At 36.8% G+C, this 20,737-nt stretch overlaps 1 protein-coding gene across 12 annotated transcripts in view; it reads right to left on the bottom strand.

The window, feature by feature from the left end:
- Positions 1-20,737, bottom strand: part of Mapkap1 (MAPK associated protein 1) — a 227,227-nt gene that overhangs the window by 191,729 nt on the left and 14,761 nt on the right. For 9 of the 12 annotated variants that reach the window (XR_007104884.1, XM_047523959.1, XM_047523962.1 and 6 more), the window contains exons 2-3: positions 7,064-7,391; positions 4,556-4,645 (exon numbers count right to left, since the gene is read on the bottom strand). Coding sequence is in view for 11 of the 12 variants with exons in the window: in XM_047523959.1 (XP_047379915.1) it covers positions 4,556-4,645; positions 7,064-7,322 (349 nt within the window). In the remaining variant the exon portion in view is untranslated. Of the gene's footprint in view, positions 1-4,555; positions 4,646-7,063; positions 7,392-12,523; positions 12,604-20,737 lie in introns of all 12 variants that reach the window. The other 3 variants (XM_047523955.1, XM_047523957.1, XM_047523958.1) reach the window with 3 other exon arrangements.

Below are 20,737 nucleotides of genomic sequence, written 5' to 3'. Positions count from 1 at the left end.
TTTTAATTTAAAAAAAATTTTTTTGAATTGTAGGTGAACACAGTACCTTTATTTTATTTATTTATATGTGGTGCTAAGGATCGAACCCAGTGCCTCACACGTGCTAGGCGAGCACTCTACCACTGGGCCACAACCCCAGCCCCTGTATTTTTAATATACAACAAAACTGTAATGCCACTCACTACTCTCCAGAGACAGCGAAGGCGGGAGAAATGGTGAGAATTCCTTCCCTCCAGGTGAAGGTGCTGAGCCCTTCAAGGGCAAGCTATACTTCTCCAAGTTCTCCTCAAAATAAGATTTTTCAAAATAAGCTTCCTGTTATTTGCAAGCGGAAAAAACTAACCAATATAAATGGCTGAAAGTATCCAACAAATACACAATTGGAAAAATAGCCTAGAAATTTAATCATCATCACATTTAAGAGAAAGCACATACTATGATGACCAGGAAGATGAGAATGGACATTAGAATTAGTACGGGTTCAGTGAGTGGCTGAACTCAAAACATAACAATAGATTTCTTTTATTCTTCATTATTTGTGTGTGTGTGCAATGCTGGGGACAGGACACAGGGCCTTATATGTGGTAAGAAAGTGCCGTACCACTGACCTATACTCCCAGTCAAAGCAACAGATTTCTTTACAGAAAACCAGTAAGAAAATTACAGGTAAGTGGCTACTTGCAATAGTAATGTAAAACATTCAGAAATCACATTAATAAGAAATATATAAAAGTGCAGGATCTATATACAGAGACAACTATAAAGCTTTATGTCTGTGTACACAGAACATATACAGGATAAGAATACTGTTAAAAATATATTACCCACATATATAAACGAGACCTAGAATAAATACATCAAAATATTAAAAACAGTTATCTCTGGATGTGAGATTACTGAGAGTTTGTTACAATTTTATATTTTTTTCAGATTTTCAGCAATAATTGTTTTTTAATATAGAGCGTTTGACAACTTCCCTGAACCCTGGTCATAGCTGACAGAGAAGGAACGAAACAAGGAAACACTGAAGACTCCTCAACATCAAAGCTTCCACCTAGGATCTGGGAGGGAGAGGAGCAGAGTAGAAAGACTAAAGACTTTGGGTCAGACTGGCCAGGAGAAAAATTAAGGCTTTGCCACTTAGCCAACTGCTTGAGAGTAAGTAACTTGGGAAAGTTGTTGAGCCTCTGAGCTCCAGTTTTCTCACCTGTAAAACAGATATATTAACATCTAATCTGCTGGATTTGCATAAAGAGGAAACATGGCTAGCATATTCTATACTCCAGAGGTGGTTACCCATCAGAATTACTGGGGAGCTTTTGAAAAAGACAGATGTATGGGCTTCACTCCTTATCTAATGAATCAGGAATTCCACAGGTAGAGCCTAGAAATGTACACGGAATGTCATTATAATATACACTTAGGGATGCATTTCTGATTTTTATACAACCGGTGTATTTAAGAATCATTAAGAAACCAGTAAAGAATGTTACATAAACAAAACTTCAGGAATACTTATAAATAATTGATATAAGCTACCCTGTTGTTTTGAGTTATATTGCACTTCATTTGTAAAAAGCCTCATCTTAAAATTAGTCTTTGAATTTCTTAAGGATTGGACAATGTCTTCCTCTAAGCACCTAGCACACAATTACGAGACATACAGGAGTTATGGAAGAAATATTTAACAAATGACTCAGTGAATAACGGTGGATAACTAGTTATATAAAGACTAAAATGCCAGTTTTCTTCTCAATATCTTTTTATTTGGTATGGTCCTGGGGATGGAACCCAGGGCTCCATGAATGCTAGCAGACACTCTATCATTGAGCTACAGCCTTGGCCCTCCAACATCATTTTAAAACAATAAAACTAAAAACACTAGGATCCTAATGTGAAATAATTTCTAACAAAGCAGACTTGTCATGGAACCATCTTCATATTTATCCATGCAATATTAGTTACAGGAAGACTGAGAGAATCTAAAGTATTGCATTTATCATATGGTTTTATGGCATACGGCTCAGTAAGCTCACAAAGAACTTCACAGAATTGGACTGGAGAGGCAGATCAGTGGTAGAGTACTTGCCTAGCATGTGTGCAGCCCTGGATTCAATTATCAGCACTGGGGAAAAAAAAAAAAAAAAAAAAAAAAACCCAGATTATGGACCAGAGGGCCTCTAGAGTCTGTCTAACTCTTCTATGAGAAGGCTGCATTTACACTATGTCTAAAGAATGGACTGGATTTAGATGGAATAATAGTAGAAGAACATCATTCCACAGGAGTGTATCATGTTTAAAATGTTGATTCTTCTACTTGAGAATGAAATAAAATAAAGATTAGAAAACATGAAAGGACTATAATAGAACATAAATAGTTGAAAAAGAAAATGGGAATGAATAAACAATGACTTATGGAAAATTCCCAAGGCAGTTCAAAAGATTTAAACATGGCATTTCTTGCCAAAAGAGAGCGTGTGTTTGAGAGATGTGTAGACAGAATGACTGCTCAGTTAACTGTTGACTCTACTTTCCTAGCATGCTTCAGGGTAACCAGAGTGCCAAGCAGAGGATGGAGCCTAGCCTCAGAATTAAAGACATTCATTGGTGTTAGGCAAGTGCTCTGCCAAGGAATCTACATCCCCAGTCCTAAAACATTCCTTAGTGCATTGATGACATTCCCTCTAACCATCAGGAACAACTGCAAGGCAGGCTGCTGGTCTGGTCAGAAACAGGGTCAACATTTCAAAGAATGGACAGGCACAGTAAAGAACTTTTCCAGAAATATGGTCACAGGGTCAATTATTGAAACCTGTGAGAGACAGAAAAGAAAGGAAAAGAAACTGAGGGAGAGTTAAGTATATAAAATGGACAGTGTGGTAACAAATGAATGCAACAGGGGACTACCCATTTCTCCAGCATATTCTGTGAAACAGTGAATCAGATAAGGTGGATTCAAGGACTGGGGTGTATTCAAGGGCTGGGGTGTAGCTCAGTAGCAAAGTGTTTGCGTAGCACGTGTGCTGTCCCGAATTCAAAACCCAGTACTGTCCTAAAAAGAAACACAAAAGATAAGGTGGATTCAATTTTAAGGAAAAAGTGAAGGAGGAGCAAACAAAAATCCTCTTCTTTATTAAATGCATCAAACTTTATGCTGAATGATTTATTTCTCACATTGTAAAAGGGATGCTGCACTTATATTTGAAGTATTCTACCCTATCTTTTATATGTTTATAATTTTTAAAATATAAAAGTGAAGAAGGCAAACAAAGGGTATCTGGGAAGATGAAGTAGCTTAGATAAACTGGCTCTGTATTAGTTGATTAAGAGGAGATTAATAGGAACTCCATTAAGATATATAGAAAATCTGAACAAAGTGGACAAGATGAATCATAAAAAGTGTTTTCTGTTTGTGTTAAATACAACAAAGAGTATTAAATGGATCAACAGAAGAGGCCAGTCTAGTAAGATGTTTAAAGTATTGAGAGTAAAACTAAAGACAGAGTCAAGAACTACAGAAAGACAGAAGGGAAGAAAAACAAGGGAATGATATTTCTGATTCTACATAGTCATCATTCAGAAGCAGTCATTAAGAAAACCATACCTAGGAAGCACACTGAAGTCTACAATCAAAGAAGAAAGTAAGAAGCACTTAAAATGTGGTTTAGCACCAAAATGCTGGCCTTCCTATGAGGACAGAGTTGGATACAAAACATGGCACTATCATGTATAACTTTACCAAGTTAATTGAATTTCTTCAATCCTTTCTCTCAGCTGTAAATAATAGCAACTACCCATAGATTGCAAGATCATTGCATTAGAGGTAATGCCTGCCAAATACATAGTACAGCACTACGTAGGAACTGCTGTTAATATAGTAATCGTTAATGTGGTTGGTCTTAATTGTGTAGCAATGGAGGTAGTCAACAAAGATTCATTACACACTGCAGACATTTGTTTTAAAGGAGGAAAAAAGAAGAAACCTGACAAACATAATATATCCATCATAAAATATTTTAATAGCATTTTACTTTTGAAATTGTGTTTTAAAGTCTTCTTGTTGAGATGGAAGCTTCGAAAATGCATACTATGGCCAGCCTTTAAATAGATACTATACGAACACAACAGAAATCTTTTTTTTAAGATAAAAGAATTAACATATATGCAAAAAAGATTGTTATTAGGACCATTCATGAGGCAAGGAAAAGTCTAGGTTGGAATTTTAAAGAGGAATCTATAACCCAGAGAATCATCTAAAAAATTACAGACTAATCCTTAGCCCTACAAGCACAGTACTGGCATGACATTTTCTACAAAATGTCCCCTGCACACATCTATTCTTAAACCCAGATTGAAACTGGCCAAAAAAGGGAAGACCTAAAGAATTTACACAGCTTCCAAGGGCCAAGGCATAAGCAAAAGAGCTCAAAGTTCAAAACACTGGATGTATCTGCCCAGAGGATTTAAAAGGATGAATTAAAGTAAAAGTTCTTATATAATAATATAAACTAAATATATAAATCTCAAATTAAGAATTAAAATTATTTCCATTTACCTGATTGCTTAGAATTTCTTTCTTTCCACTGAATATTTTTGCATTTGATCTGGTTTTGTCTCTCTTTTCGAAGTCGTTCTAATCTTTGAGCTTAAAAAGAAATATTATAACTATAAGTTTGTCAATGAAAGTTTACTATAAACAAAGACATAATTAACTACCTTTATATGAATAAAGATGTTTTATATTGCATATGTAGGGAAAAAGTCATAAAATTTTAAAGGTGGCACCCTGAAAAGCAAATACCAACAAAAACATGAAAATATTCTTGATTTATAATTGAAATTAGAGGATATAAAACATTAATAGAGATCATAAAGATAGTATTAACATGGAAGAGAATAATAAAATGTGAAAACTTCTGTGATTAATATGACATTTCATTATATAAATCATTAATAACGGTCTTAAAGGAATTTTAATGCACAAATGAACTGAAGTGAATATTACATTACAGGAATAAAATTACTGTTATGAATTACTCTACCCGTTTCAAAAATTAAAGATAAATGAACTCAGACTAGACTATTAAAGTTTTAAATATAAAATCCTTTATCTAAAAATCATGAAAATTATAAAATGTCAAAGCTATATAAATTAGCATAGCTTTTCTTCAGTGGGCTGAAACAGTTTATAGGTAGTAAAATAAATGATTTGTATCTTTGTAACATTAGTCAAATCTTAAAAAGAACAATTTTTCTTTTAAAAATTTTTAAGATATGTTAAGAGAATTAAAAAGTAAATTCTTTGGTCATTAGGGCAACCAATAATCTGAATTAATTATTAGTATCCAGATGTACATAAAGAAATTCCAACAACACCAAGTCACCTAAAATTATGCACTTGTGATTATACTACCACTGGCTGATCAGTCTTCAAAAAATGGCAACTGAGCCTTTAAAGAAATACCATCCAGCATCTACTGACTGTTGCACAGAGGTAACAATGAAAGGAAAGTCACAATTGATGCCCTCTCTTAAAACTCATCTTCTCTTGCTAATCTTCAACATCCTATTCTGGCACATTGTTAATAGAAAATAAATAAAATAAACTTCTTTTTCAACCTCCTTCAAGGTAGGAAATCATATAATCCTGCCTTAGCATTGTGGCAGGGAAACACCAAAAACAATCTTGCCATAACTAAAACTACTCTGGCAAAAACATTCTAACAATATCTAACCAAATTCCACTGAAGAAAAATACATTTGGTTGCAATTAATAAACGCAAAGGGTACAGTCAAAGTAATATAATCATAAAGTTCTTAATTTAGCAATATTCTCCTACTGAAATCTATTCAACCTGTCATGTGAGATATCATCTCAATAATTTGCAAGGAAGTCAGTTTCAACTAGAGAACTCAGAATCAACAATTCTAAATTATATTCAAATCTTCACTCATCATATTTTGATAAAAGTTCCTTTGATATGGGGAAATACTATTAATGATTTTCATCATAAAATCAAATTATTCTTTTCAGTCTCACAGATGCTGAATTCTGAACCAAAACCTTAATGTGCCTTTCATTATAACTGTATCTGGATCTACCTATAATACTCCTTTATGTAACATTTTATATCCGGACCATGAAAATACATACATAAATAATTTCCCTGTTGTAGCACAGCTCCTGCTATAATTCCAGGGCATGAGCAGGTTACTGTTGCTGATTTGGAGATTGTATTTTCTAATGATCTAAAAAGTAATAGTTACCTCTTAGAATATCCTGTTATTTCAGAACTACAATATATATTCTAAATAATTATCTAAGTAAAGGCCTTGGTTCATCACGTTCCCTGTGAAAGGCCATCAAAAATTTCAAACTGGAAAATGGACAATGAAAAATTTTTAAAAAGATAACACTAAATATATACACGAAAGTTGAGGGTTTTCAAACCACAAAGATCAAAGTTAGTGGTTCATGAAGGTAAAGTATCAAAAACAGAGGCACCTTTTCTAATCTCACACCCAAAGTGGGAATTCCTATTAAGATCAATCCTAACAAATAATGAGCTGTCTCCCCGCTACACACCCCATCCCTCCACACCCTCCCCAATAACTTCTCCAGGGACAAAAACTGTTTAGAGGCGTACCTTGCACTTCTTGGCTAGTCAGCTGTCTGTGTTAAAGGTTCTTTATTTTATCAACCTAAAATCTGCCTTCAGGAAATCTATCTACTGGGACTAATGTTGCTCTGAAAAGACACTCAGAACAGGTCAAGTTCCATTTCTGCATGACAACTTTTTAGAAAATAACATTCAGCATGTCTCTCCTACCCAATTTCCACCTATACCTCTCTTCTGTCTCCTTCCTTCTAATCACAACATTCCAGAGGATCTCTCCATTCATACTCACAGAGATTGGAGATGTTACTTAAGACTCGTTCTTAGTCTGACACATGGGTGTTCCTCTTACACAGAAACTTCCCCATTCCAACATTATGCATTATTCCATAGAACCATCCGCTGATTTAGAGCTCAGAAGACATGACTAGAAAATTAAGGTTTACCTGTGTTTGAGCGTCTTCTAATACCAAAGTCCCAACTTGAGGTAATATCGACTGACTGGGCATATACATAGCCCGGAGTCTCGCCATTGCTTCCCTGAATTTCTGACCCACTGTCTCCAGGCATTGAAGGAGGATGAATCTTCTCTAGGTCAACATCATGATCAATGAGAACCATTTCACACATTCCCGTGTCATCACTGGTCACATGTGACTGCCGAATATGAGCTAGAATGATAGTTGGATTGTCCAAGAAGGCCATTCTTTCTGTGGGCCAATTTCCTTAAAAGGCTATTTTCTCCTCTTCATATTGTTTCACGAGCTCACCTACCTAGAAACATGATGTACACAGCAATATTTAAGAATAAGGCAGAAAACAACTGAATCATTTTTCAAACAAATTCAATGTGGTAAAATGCTACCTTGAAAATCAACATTTATCCCTGTACCTAGGAGCTTAAAAAAGGATTAAGTCTAAGCTGAAAGGAAATCCTTATAAGCACTAGGGGCTATGGCTCTGGTCAATGAAATCTCTCCATGGTATCAGAGGAAGGCTTGCTCTCTAGAAAAACAAGTAATAGTAACCTCTTAGGCTACTGAAAGCACACAACTACTGCTGAAACAATACATTCAAAAGTCTTTCTCTCTCCCTTCCCTCTGAAGCAGTTTTCTTATTATTTTATGAGGAACAAGTTGTATTTTCCTCAAATGATGTACTAAAGTATGAAACTTATTTCATCAGTTTACATTTCCCCCTTGTCATCTGGTTGTGAAGTGTTTTAAAAGGATACAGGTAAAACTTTCATAGTTACTAGGGATTTTACAAAGGTGTACCACCAAAGTAATTTTGTTCAATAAACATATTTTCCTTTCTTTTGATTTAAGATAGTACTGTGCTTTTAAAATAAAACTTATTAATCAAAACTGCCTTGCTATGAGATTAATTTCTTATTTTAGAAACTAATTATAAGAACTGCTTCCTCAATCCTGTTAAAATTATAATGATGTTTATTCTAGGAATGTAGATGTTGCCGCCTCCGTTAAATGGGAATACGCCACAAAACAGAACAGAATCATTGTTCCTGTGAGAAACGAAGTCCTAGAGACCCACTGGGTTCAAATCCTGGTCCTATCACTTGCTGGCAACGTGATCTTGATCAAAACACTTAACATTTGAGCCTCCTTTTGTTCTTCATTTATAAAATGGAGGTTCCAGGGATGAGAGGATACACAAGCAGTAATGTAGAAAAGGGCTCAAGAGTGGATAGTACATAATTAAGCAAACACAGGCTATTGCTGATGGCAAAAAGTACTACAAAGTTCAGTTTTAATTCCTGTTTAAGGCTGTCATAAATATATCGATGTTTCATCCATCTTTAATAAGTTCATGGAACATAAAAGAAGTCTGTGGTTCTTTTGTGATAGAGGACACCACAGGTTACTTGGGTCACCTCCTTGCTCTTTCAAAATCATTTTGATTTTGAAGTACAAGGAATGCGAAAACTGGACAGAATATGTTCCTAGGAACCATCCTATGAAGATTTTTATTTTTAGAAATACCTGTAACTGAGGCTGGGGCAGTAGCTCAGCAACAGAACGCTTGCTTTGTATACACAAGGCCCTGATTTCAATTCCCAGTACTGCAAAAAAAGAGAGAAGAGAAATACCTACAACACTAGGCTTTCTTCTCATTTGTTTCTTCTAGAAACAGAGGGTAATCTATTTAACAAATCATTACAGCTGAGGTTTTCAAAAATTTTGTCCAGTAACACGTCATTCTACTGCTATCACCCAGTGAGTCTTAAAGACACTGAGATTAAAGGATGTTCAACTGAGAAACACTAAATTAAGTAAATTACACTAAATTAAGGAAATTCACTTTTCCTCTAAATATATTCATTAACTATTTATTTTACAATCAAGCTAAGGGGAAATGCCTGAATCAAAAGTTTATGCCCTAACATAAACCTAATCAAAAAGTTTATACCCTAATGTAGACCTACTACATTTCTAATATTAATCTTTTAAGTACCAAATTTCTGAAATATTTCGTCTCAGAACATTAATGCACTATTTTAAGTATGCCAGTCAAAAATTACAAAACTAAAAGGGACCATTTAAAGTTCACTTGTAAAAATAAGAACATTTTCTATAACCATGAAGAGATATATACACCCATAAATGAGTATTTTTCATGGCATCACAGATTGCCAAAGCTGCAAACATCCTCCTGTAGCAACCATGATAAACTGTCTTCCCTCTGTGAAAGCAAGGCAACTGGTTGCTAGCAGGACAAGTGCTTTCACCTTCATCCTAAATAGTTCTCTCCCACAAAAACAAGGATTTCACTAAAAAGTCACGCATTCAATAGGTGTTCTGGCACCAAAAAGACAAATGGTAAAGGGCAATGCGAAAGTACACTGAAGTACTCTCAATAAAATATTTTTCAGCAAAATGAATCTGCTTCATCCCAACTTACAAAGGATAGAAGAATGGGCAAACACCTCTGAAGGACACACCAGCTCCCCATCTTTAGCCTTACATAAGAGGTCTCAAAATACCCCAAGATCAGCAGAGGTCGCTTCTATTAACCCCTATGACTTCATACACTGAGGAATCTGTATGATTCACTCAATAATTATTTCTTCCATACCAGTGCTGATAGAGAATGCCCACAGGATGGACCTGGGAAATGTGCTACTGTGTATGTCACTTTCCACCTCCTGTTTTGTGCTCTTGAAGACTTAAGACTATAAGTTCCACAAGGACAGGGGCCATCACACCACATCCCTTCTGACAAAGGATGTTTACACATGGCAGGAATTCAATACATGTTGCTGTCCAACTTCCAACAACTATCCAATTTTGTTGTAGAGATAAGTCATATATGAGCATGTCAGGTTTAAGTGTGATTACACAGAAAGGATTGCCTTTTTTTATTAATACAGATACAAGAGCTTCTCTTCAATGTGCCCTTCAAATTTGTCACCTTGAGACATTATCAACTTATTCCAACAACACTGCTTTTCAGAACCAAAAGAATATTTTTTTAAATCTCCTTAAGGGCAGCTAAGTATCATTTGAAGGTATACTTGATTTCTAAGACAAAGACATTCAGAATACAAATGAAACAACTCATCTTTTCTGTTCAGTTCTATAAAAAGCACAATTATTTTTTAAAAGACTAATATTGGCAGGAATTCAGAGAAATGGGCACTCATGCACTATAGAAACAAGTGAAAATTGGGACATTTAAGAGAGTAATTTGGTAATGTTTATCAAAATGAAAAATGTGAATACCCTTTCAGCAATCCTACTTATAGAATTTATTCTAAGAAAATGTGCAAAAATATTTCTCAGAATTGTTTAGAATATGAAATGAAAATCTAAACATCCATTAATAGTACAAATATATACACAATACTTACAGTGATTAAAAACATAACAGAGGATGGTTAAACAAAATGTGGTATATAACGTAGGATAGAATATTAATGCAGGAAATTGTGACACATGGTTCCACGTGGATGAACCTTAAGAACATTATGCTACATAAAGTAAGGACAAGCACTTCCATGGTGTATGTACCTTACACCATGAGACAAATCACGTCCAGATCGAGGAAGTGGGCTCCCCTGAGATGCCCTACACCTTCTTTCTTCCTTTTTTTTTTTTTTTGCAGTGCTGCGGATGGAACCCAAGGGCTCACTACATGCACACTGCCACTGAGCTACACCCCAGCCTCTTTCTCCCACATTTTAACTACAGGTTCATTAAAGTATAAAGTTTTGTTTTACTGAAAATGGAAGCAGTAGGGACATCCATGCAGAATGGGAGGACAGTAAGAGATGTTAAATGACACAGTCGTTTTTAATGTACTGGGTTGGGTCTCCTTATAAAAAACAACATTCAATGAATATTTGCTAACTTCCTACTATGTGCTGATGGTGGTTCCAGCTACAGTTTGGAAACCATTACCATTTTACACTTCCATTTATGTTTCAGTCACAATTTGGATACTGTTACCACTTTATGCTTCCATTTGAATGTGGAACCCTACCTGAGGTAACTTGGAACTTGCCCTAGATATGAGAGTAATTTTAGTACGATTTTTTTTTCCTGAGCTGGTTTTGAACCCAGGACCTTGCACATACTAGCCTAGTGCTCTACCACTGAGCTCCATCTCCAGCTGAATACAATTTTTAATAATAACTTCATGTACACACATGCTCTCAAACTTCATCTGCAATGACTTCTAGAAAACTATAAGGTATAACATGATAAAACATACACACAGAGATGGGAAAAGTGGCAAAGAAGAAATAATTCAGGATAAATTCATATACCAGTGCATGACATAAGATCTTTTGCTGCAAGTAAACTGCAGAATATCAGAAACAAAAGGCAACTATAACAGCTAATAACTTATTATTCTAAGCCAAGCATGGTGCTACACATCTGTAATCCCAGTGTCTTTGAAGGCTGAGACAGAAGGATCACAAATTTGAGACTAGCCTCAGCAATTTAGTGAGGCCCTAAGCAACTTACCAAGACCATCTCAAAATAGAAAATAAAAAGGGCTAAGGATGTGTGTTCTGTGGTTAAGTGCCCCTGAGTTCGATCCCCAGTTTAAGAAAAAATAACTAGAACTCTTCTAACTTGTATATGAATTAATTCATATAACCCTCAAAATAACCCTATTTAGATGCTACTTTTATCCCCATTTTACAAATGGAAAAAAAATTAAAACACAGAAAAAGTTAAGAAACTTGCCCAAAGCCAGACAACAGAACTAAGATTCAAATCTAAAGACCTTGGGATCTTAACCACTATAGTACTCAGTCTCTCGAAACAAAGAGGAACACATAATCACAATAAAAATGATTTTTTTAAAAAATCCTATTGCGCTTTTTAGATTCTGAGGCCTAAGAGAAATTCCTCAATTCCTCCCAGGGGTTCCTGTAAAGAACATGAGAGAGCAAATGTGCTCAGCAGTAGACAAGATCCTTAGTTCCTCTCTACCAATGCCACAGTGACTCATGCAACCACAAGTAGTAGTATATGTAATGATTGTTCAAAAAATAAAAATCACAAAATTTTACATATAAAAGGAACCTTAGAGATCATTAACTTTCCTAAAACCTTAGAGGATTTTTCTTTTTAATATTTTGTTATAGATGGACACAATACCTTTATTTTAATATGGTGCTGAGGATCAAACACAGTGCCTTACACCTGTGAGGACAGCGCTCTTCCACCGAGCTACAACCCCAGACTGAGGGTTTACTTTAAATAACCAGTTAGGTCAGAGTATATTTTTTGTTCATTCACAGTGCTTGGGATTGAACCCAGGGTCTCATGCATGCTCAGCAAGCACTCTAACATTGAGCTACACCCCTACTCCTCTAAACATATTTTTAAAAATCCCTAGTGATTTATGCAACTTTAATTATAAATCCATACCTGAAATACTTTTTCTCTTTCTTCAAACGATGTACCATCAGCAAATGAGCCCTCTCTGTACTCCTTCACTTCCCAAGAACCTAAGACAGGCAGCGGTATGATTTAAAATGCTCAAGTTCAGCCAATGATTAGAAAGAAATTCCCCTTTCGAACTATTTTCAAAACACTGCACACTTGCTTCCCTCTGCCAGGCAGACTTCCAGACCCCTCACCTGCAATATGTGAAAACTTATCTGAATAAGCAACAGCCTGAGGCTTCTCAAAGGTCTGCAAACTTCCAATCAAAAATTACTGCTGCCCCATCAATGTGTCATATAAATGTTGGCATGTTAATTGTGTATTTATAAGATTGTTAATGGTTAGTTAATTTACCTCCCACACCATTATTGTACTTGAAATGATTTAATGTCTGCTAGGGGAGTTAACAACATGTAACAGCAGATGCGAGGGTTCTTTTTGGGTTGTTTTTTTTTTTTTTTTTTTTTAACCTTTGCACACTGGTACCCCGACTTCCCATGGTTAGCATTAGGCAAGTTAAAAATGATTCTTGCACAGGAGACCTTAAGACCATAAGAAGCACTCACAGATTTATTTCTCACAAGAAAAAATAACAAGTAGAAGAGCAAAAACATTTTTATTGTATATAAAGTTTTCCTTTCATAATAATGAACAAACCCTCTTTTTACTAATATTTCAACATTATTTGATCTAAAGTTCAAAATTCCGAACTCCTGGACTTTGAAAATAGCTTTAGTAACCATTAAAATGCATTTTACTGCATTTACATCTTTTTCTCTTTCCAATTTAACTCTAAATTAAATCCTCATTTATTTTTTCAGATTACCAAAAAGTAAGTGGCCCTTTTTTTTTTCCTAACTGTTCTGGGAATTAAAATTTTCTCCATGTGAATATGCCTAATTTCATGAAACAGTAAATAGTGAGACAATATATCTGAAGAGTTTATTTTTTCCTTTCACACTTTTAACTCCCTACGATTAAAAGCACTTACTAAATTTAGACAAGATAAAATCCATGCTTATATCTTCTCTTGAATAAAAATTCATTCATTAAATATCACCTGGAGTGCAAGGCCCTAGGAACCTTACAAAAATATGTAAATTCTGGCTGCTCCTCCCCAGGCTGACAGGTTCAGCAGTCAGTAACAGAAGGTACACCTACCTCCAAATGAGACACTACGTATGTTTTCGAAGAGAGGCAAAAGGAAAGATGATGATGACATCTTAAGGCTTTCCTGGTTACCCACAAGGAAAATAAAAACATACGATATTTACTGAGCTCTTACACTGAGTTGTTCTAAGGCCTTTCTTTTTGGGGGCGGGGGTACTGGGGATTGAACCCAAGATACTATATTACTAAACTACATCCCCAATTCATTTTACTCTTTGAGACAGGGTTGCTAAATTACCCAGGCTAGCCTCCAGTTTGCAATCCTCCTACCTCACCTGGCAATTCAACCCTCATTTTATTTATTTATTTTTTTTTTTAAATAAAGCTTAAAGGAATTAACTTGCCTAAGGACACAAGGTAGGTTTCTCTGAAGCTCCTCCCATGAAGGGTGGAACTCATTTCCCCACCCCTTGACTCTGGGCTCACCTTGTGCTTTGCTTTTACCAAGTGTGCAGTGGAATTTCTGAACCTCACCCTCAAGAGGACTTGCAGCTTTTGCTGTAGCCTTGGAATGCTTCCAACTCATGAGACTTGGGATAAAAGACCACGTGGGCAGTGGCTCAGTTATCTCAGTTAGTCCATCTGTCCTGCTAAGGTCCCCAATAAATGATTAAGGCACTTGGGACCAGCTAGCCCTTCCCCACCTCCCACCAATCTACCAGAGGCAAAATCTGTGTCAAATGTCTCACTCCAACAAAGGGACCAAATCCTTGATTTTCTCGCCTTATTACCACTAACCACCTGAAATGCCTCAGAATTTCACCACCGGCCTAGGTACAGTTAAAGGGAACCTGATACAGGGTCTCTCAAACTTCTCCAGAGAGAGACCTGAGGGGCACAAGGCAGTAACCATAAATTAAGGTATTCTGAGAAGACCAAAGACGTAGAGAAGGCACCTACAGCAGTATGCCATAAGAAATTTATGGTTAGAGTTCATATTCTGCATTTTATCCCATAATACACTGCATCTGTGCTTGTTTTAATAGAAAAAAATAACACTAAAATTGATACTCTGGGAAAATGGGCAAGGCTCACTTTGTTTTTTTTTTTTTCTTTGAACCCAGAGGCATTTAACCACTGAGCCACATTCCCAGCCCTTTTTAAAATATTTTATTTAGAGACAAGGTCTCACTAAGTGGCTAAGGCTGGCTTTGAACTTGTGATCCTCCTGCCTCAGCCTCCCGAGCCACTGGGATTACAAGCAAATGCTCACTCTTGTGGCTTCCAGTACCCCATAGCAGAGACTGGGTTTCTCCTAGCTCCAGTTTGAACAGTAAGAGTCTTGTGAAAAAACATAAGACTTTGGAGTAAGAAATAACTGATTTTGTGAAAATAAAATGGCACTTTATCAAGGAACCACTTAAAATCTAAACTTTGTTCAAAAGATGTTTCCTATGATAAGGATAAAGTATGTAAGTATTAATCACACAAAAGTATATAAAGTTCTAAGCAGAAGTTAGACTGGAATATTATTCGGCTGCTATAAAGCAATTAGTATTTTCAAAGTGTTTTGAAATACGGCTGGGAGATAGCCCAGTTGGCACAGTGCTTGCCTTGCATGCACAAGGCCCTGAGTTCGATCCCCAGCACCGCCAAAAAAAAAAAAGTGTTTTAAATAACGTTTATTAGCTAGCAATAACTGAAACTTCAGACACCACCCCCAAAACTCCAAACCTGCCAACATCTCTAATTATTAGAAGAAAACTGTCAATTTGATGAAATATAACCACATAGTATTTTTCCAATGGATGTTGTCTCTCTGGAATAATAGATTTGATTGACACTTGTGAAAATAAATAATTTTAGGTTTTACTTTAAGATCTCAGGTAAAAATGTAGTTTTACCTCAAGTGAAGACTATGAATAATGCCAAATTATTCGTACTTTTTTTAATGTAAAATTATGAATAATGCCAAATTATTCAACGTGTTTTTTTGATGTAAAATTACAAGTTTAGAAACTTAAAACTGTAAATAGCACTCAACTGCCTACCAAAGTCTCATCCACAGATTTCATTTGACAAATATTCATAAAACATATCTTAAGAGTGCTAAGAGAAAAGTAAAAGAGTTGGTCACTGCCTTCATGGTGCTGAAAGTGTACATGGTAGACAGAATTCTAAAACAGCTCCAGAAGTTCTTGCCTCTTAGCATCAACATCTATCCCTCTGTGTCGTCCCCTCTTGAGTGTGAGTGGAACTTGCTTGCTTACAGCCAACAGAATATGGCAAAGATCATAGGACAGTCAATCTCTCGATGATATTCCATTGTGACTCCATCTTAGCCAACTGAAAAGAAACATTTGAAGCCAGAGAGATTCTCCTTGAAGAAGCAAAGTTATGATAAATGGCATAAAGTACAATATGGCAAGGACTGAGGGCAGTTTATAGGAGCTGAGAATAGTTCCCAACCATTCTCAAAGGGGAGCCTCAGTCATACAGCCACAAGGTAAAGAATTCTGTCAACCATCTGAGAGAGCCTGGAAGTTATCTTCCTAATTGAGCCCCTAGATGAGTCAGTCTGTAACCAGCTAACACTTCAATTTATTCCCTTTGAGACCAAGAACAGGGAACCCAGTTAAAGCCTTGATTCCTGACTCACTATAAGCCCATAATCTTATATTGTTTTAAGCTGATTATGCTTGTGGTAACTTCTTATGCAGCAAGAGAAAGTGAAAACAAACCTAAAACCCTTTACATACAACACAGTAAGGCTCTCTGCAATCCAGTGTCACTCACTGCTCCTATCCCGCTCCTCCCCATGTGATTGCCAGGACAACCCTGGACGTCTGGCCTTTGGCAGTGATTGCCCTTTGTGTGAGACGTGCCCTTCTCCTCTAACATCATCCTTGTCTTCCAAGTCCAACTCAAGCTCAAGCTCTGCAAACCTTTCTTCAATTCCCAAAGTTCAAACTATTTTAAAAGAATTTTATTTGTACCTTCATTTATTTAATCCAGGAGCATTCCATTTGAAGCTATATATCCCCAGTCCATTTTTAGTTCTGAGACAGGGTCACGCTAGTGTTCAAATTGTGATCTTCCTGCCTCAGCCTCCCAAGTCACTGGGATTACAGGTATATAATCCCAGCACACGGATGTTGTTAAACATGGTACAATGCAAAACCACAGGACCCACAGCAAAGAGTTATAATCCCCAAAATGTCAACATCAATAATTCTGAAGTTGAAAAACCATACAGTAATGTGTGGTTTGAAGTCACTAAATCTGTGGTAATATCCAACTCCTTTGGAGCTGTTTCATTTTTACAAAAACTAAACCACACAACTTAAAAATCTATGCACAAAACTTCTAAAATGCTACTAAAATGTATGCTCAAAACTTGTAAGACCTAATCAGCTCCTAATGTGTTTTCCTAAATTTTAACTACCCCAAGGAAACCCAAAGCTCAAACTGCTGACAAGTGGCATTCCCTCAAACTTATCGTGTGGTCTGAAAAGCCTGTCCTTTCATCTGGCTTCCTCCTACTCATTATTCAAAATGCAGCTCAATGGTCAATTCTTCCAGGTAAACTTCCTAATGACTCCCAGGTTGGTTGTTCACTTTATTGTTCCTTCTTCTACCAAATAATTAATCTAGCACATTGCCTACAATAGTTAAGTGTTTATTGAATTTGTTCATTCAACAAGTATGTATTGGAAGCCTACAATGTGCCAGGCACTGGTCTAGATACAGAAAGCACAGCAAAAAACAAAAGTAGATGAAATTCTGTCCTCATGGAGCTCACATTCTAATGGGGAGAGACAGACAGACAAAATAATTACATAGTAAACTAGAAGTGCTTTGGGGACAAAGTGGGGAAAGTCATAAGGGTAAAGTAGGTGAAGTCAGGGCTTGCAACTGTAAATAAAATGATCAAGGAATGCCTGCCTGAGGTGACACCTAATTTAAAACCTGAAGGTGGTGAGAGCAAGCTGTGCAGACAGTGTGAGGGAAGAGAGCTGCCATGCAGAGGGAAGCAGGCCCATGCTGTTCAAGGAGCAGCAAGAAGTCCCACAAGGAGGCAAGCACTAAAGGATTCAATCTGGAAAAGCAGGCAACCTGGTAGGGCTCTGCAGGCCATTCTGAAGCCTGCAAAGATGGGGGATCACTAGAAAATTGTAAGGCAAACAGTGACATAACCTAACTCACATTTAAAAAGATCTCTCTGGCTGCTATGTAAGGAGTGAATGAATCAATGGATGAATGAAAGAATAAGCTAATCACACCACTTTTTTTCCCCTTTTTAATAATAATCAGTTTGTATTGGTTTTCTCTTCTAAATTCTAAATTCCTTAAGGACACTGACTGTCTTATTCATCACTATGTTGTCAGTTTCTAGCAGAATATGGATGGCATCCAATAAGAGCTCAGTGTGGAATGAATAGAAAAACAAATGAATCTTTCTTGTTTCCAAGAAGCTGTGCCATGATTTTTCAAAGGGGGAGGGAGGAGTATTCATGGTGCTGGTTCAGCATATAGTTTAAAATTTCTTTTCCTTTTATTGCCTTCTCAGTATTTAAAGTTTGCAAGTGGAAGAATTCAATAGAGTTGCTTCCTCTTCACTGACTCTCAGGTTAACCACAACATCATTTAAAAAAAAAAATACTGTTTATTACAAGAACCATTCAGGAAACCTGAATTCCTGTTCCCCAATTACCAGAGACCTAATGGCATGGTCTTGGACAGATCATTTCTGTCATTTAGAAAACTACAGTCTATTATTATTTGTATTTTACAAATTAGTAAACTGAGGCACAGATATGCAAAAGGACACACAAGTAAGAGGTGAGGCCAGGATAAAATCCAGGCGGCCTCGCTCTGAACGCTTCCTTCTCCAGAGCACTCGAACACCATGCGTCACACTCTACCTTCAGTCCACTTCATCGCGATCTTCCTCTCCCACTGCTCACGCAAGCCCACACGTGGACACAAATAGGTTTATCTATTCATCCAGCAAGCCTGAAGACCCACTACATGCTGGGAGTCCAAAGTGGAGTGCTAAATCATAGACCCTATCCCCAAGAGGGGAGTCAAGCAGGGGCGAAGAGACAAGATTATAAATGGTCACAATAAAGAATGAGAGCAACACTAGAGGATTCTATAACAACATACTATGGAAATGCAAAGGAAAAATGCCTAAATAAAACTGATACTCAAGACAGGTTTTGCAGAGATGAATAAGACCAAGACAAGGCTGGGGTTGTGGCTCAGTGGTGGAGCGCTTGCCCAGCATGTGTGAGGCACTGGGTTCGATTTTCAGCACCACACAAAAATATAAATAAATAAAATAAAGTTAATGTATCCATTTACAACTTAAAAAAAAAAAAAAAAAAAAAAAAGGACCAAGATAAGGTCACTTCCAACTCAGTCACCTAAAGGATACTGAAAAAGAGACAGGTTCAGCAGCACACACCTATAATCCCAGCAACTCAGGAAACTGTCAGGAGGATAACAAGTTCAAGGTCAGCCTAGGCAACTTAGTGAGACTCTGTCTCAAAATAAAAAATAGGAAGGGCTGGGGAAATAGCTCAGTGATAAAGCAACCCTGGGTTAAATCCCCAGTACCAAAGAAAAAGAACAGTGGGAAAAAAAAAAAGAGCTGGTATTGAAACAATCTATAATGTTAGCTCCTTGATCAGAAGTGTTTACAATAGGGGCTGGGGATATAGCTCAGTTGGTAAGAGCTTGCCTCGCAAGCACAAGGCCCTGGGTTCAATCCCCAGTACCACAAAAAAAAAAAAAAAAAGAAAAAGAAGTGTTTATGATAAAGCTCACTCCAGCTCTGTCCTATGAGCTGCAAATTAACACAAGGCCATCCATGAGTTCTTGCAGAAGCAGAAAGGATCCTTTGTAGTTGGGAGAGGTCAAGGGAATGGGGAAGGCTAAGAAAAGGCAGATAGGAGAGGCAGAGAACAAGCATCAGATCACCAGGGTTCAAAACTGGCCATAGCCACTCATTACAGGCCTAGAGAAAGTAACAACTTCTGGGTCTCCATTTCCTCATCTATGAATGGGAATAATTTTGGTGCCTACCTCACAAAATTGCTATGAAGACTGAATGAAGACTGAATGAATTAATATATGTTAAGTACTTATTACACTGCCTATACTCACTATACAATGTTTGCTATTATTACTGCTATCATTGCCTGGTCAAAGCTGAATCTTCAAAGATAAGAAGCTGGAAGGTTGGAGGAGGAGGCAACATCAAGAGAGCACAGCACTGAAGAAAGAAACAGCAGAACACCTGGAGTTCAAAGTTGATTCGATTGCCACTTTAGAGAGGTGTGAAGATTAATCGGATGGATAAGACAGAAGACTGGTTATGAAGCTGTGACTACAGCCCAGCAAAGAGATGATGAAATCTGAAGTAAAGCCGTGAAAGAGGTTCTGTAAATTCAAGAAATAGTCAAGAAACATTTAAGAGATAAAAAAAAATGGTAGAACTTGACGACTTAGTGGATGTGAAGGCTTGCATGATAGTGCCAACAACTGAAACTGTGAACTCAAAAGTAGGAACACTCAGTTAGAGGGATAGTGGAGATAAGGAGTTATTTTTCAATTAAATGAACTTGGAATGTCCATCAAGACACAAACCTGATAGCTCAAGAGAAAGCTGAAAAAATCTGGGAGACATCAATACACAAGTGACAGATGAAGCCATGGATATAAATTTTTGCAAGGAACAAACACCCAAGGAACAGCAATAGTTAAAAGGTGGATGAAAACGCAGAAGCTATTAAACAAAACAAAACAAAAAATCAGTCTTTGCCTAGATTCTAAAGTTATGATCCACTGGACCGTAAGGTCCTTGAGAGGAAAGCACTCTGACCCTTGACTTCCTATCACTAACGCCCAACATATAATGCCAGTACACATATAGTTGTAAAATGAACCGAGTAAACAGAGAAAACTGGAAACTTTTCCATCTAATAAGACAAAAGGCTCATGAAACTCCTGGAATCTAAGGTTGCCTCTAGGACAGACCAGAGCCAATTAAGAGCCTAAGGAAAGCAGAAGCAGAAAGGA

This window comes from Sciurus carolinensis, chromosome 14 (assembly GCF_902686445.1).
Source record: "Sciurus carolinensis chromosome 14, mSciCar1.2, whole genome shotgun sequence".
NCBI lineage: Eukaryota > Metazoa > Chordata > Mammalia > Rodentia > Sciuridae > Sciurus > Sciurus carolinensis.
This window is presented reverse-complemented; position numbering and strand designations above follow the sequence as displayed.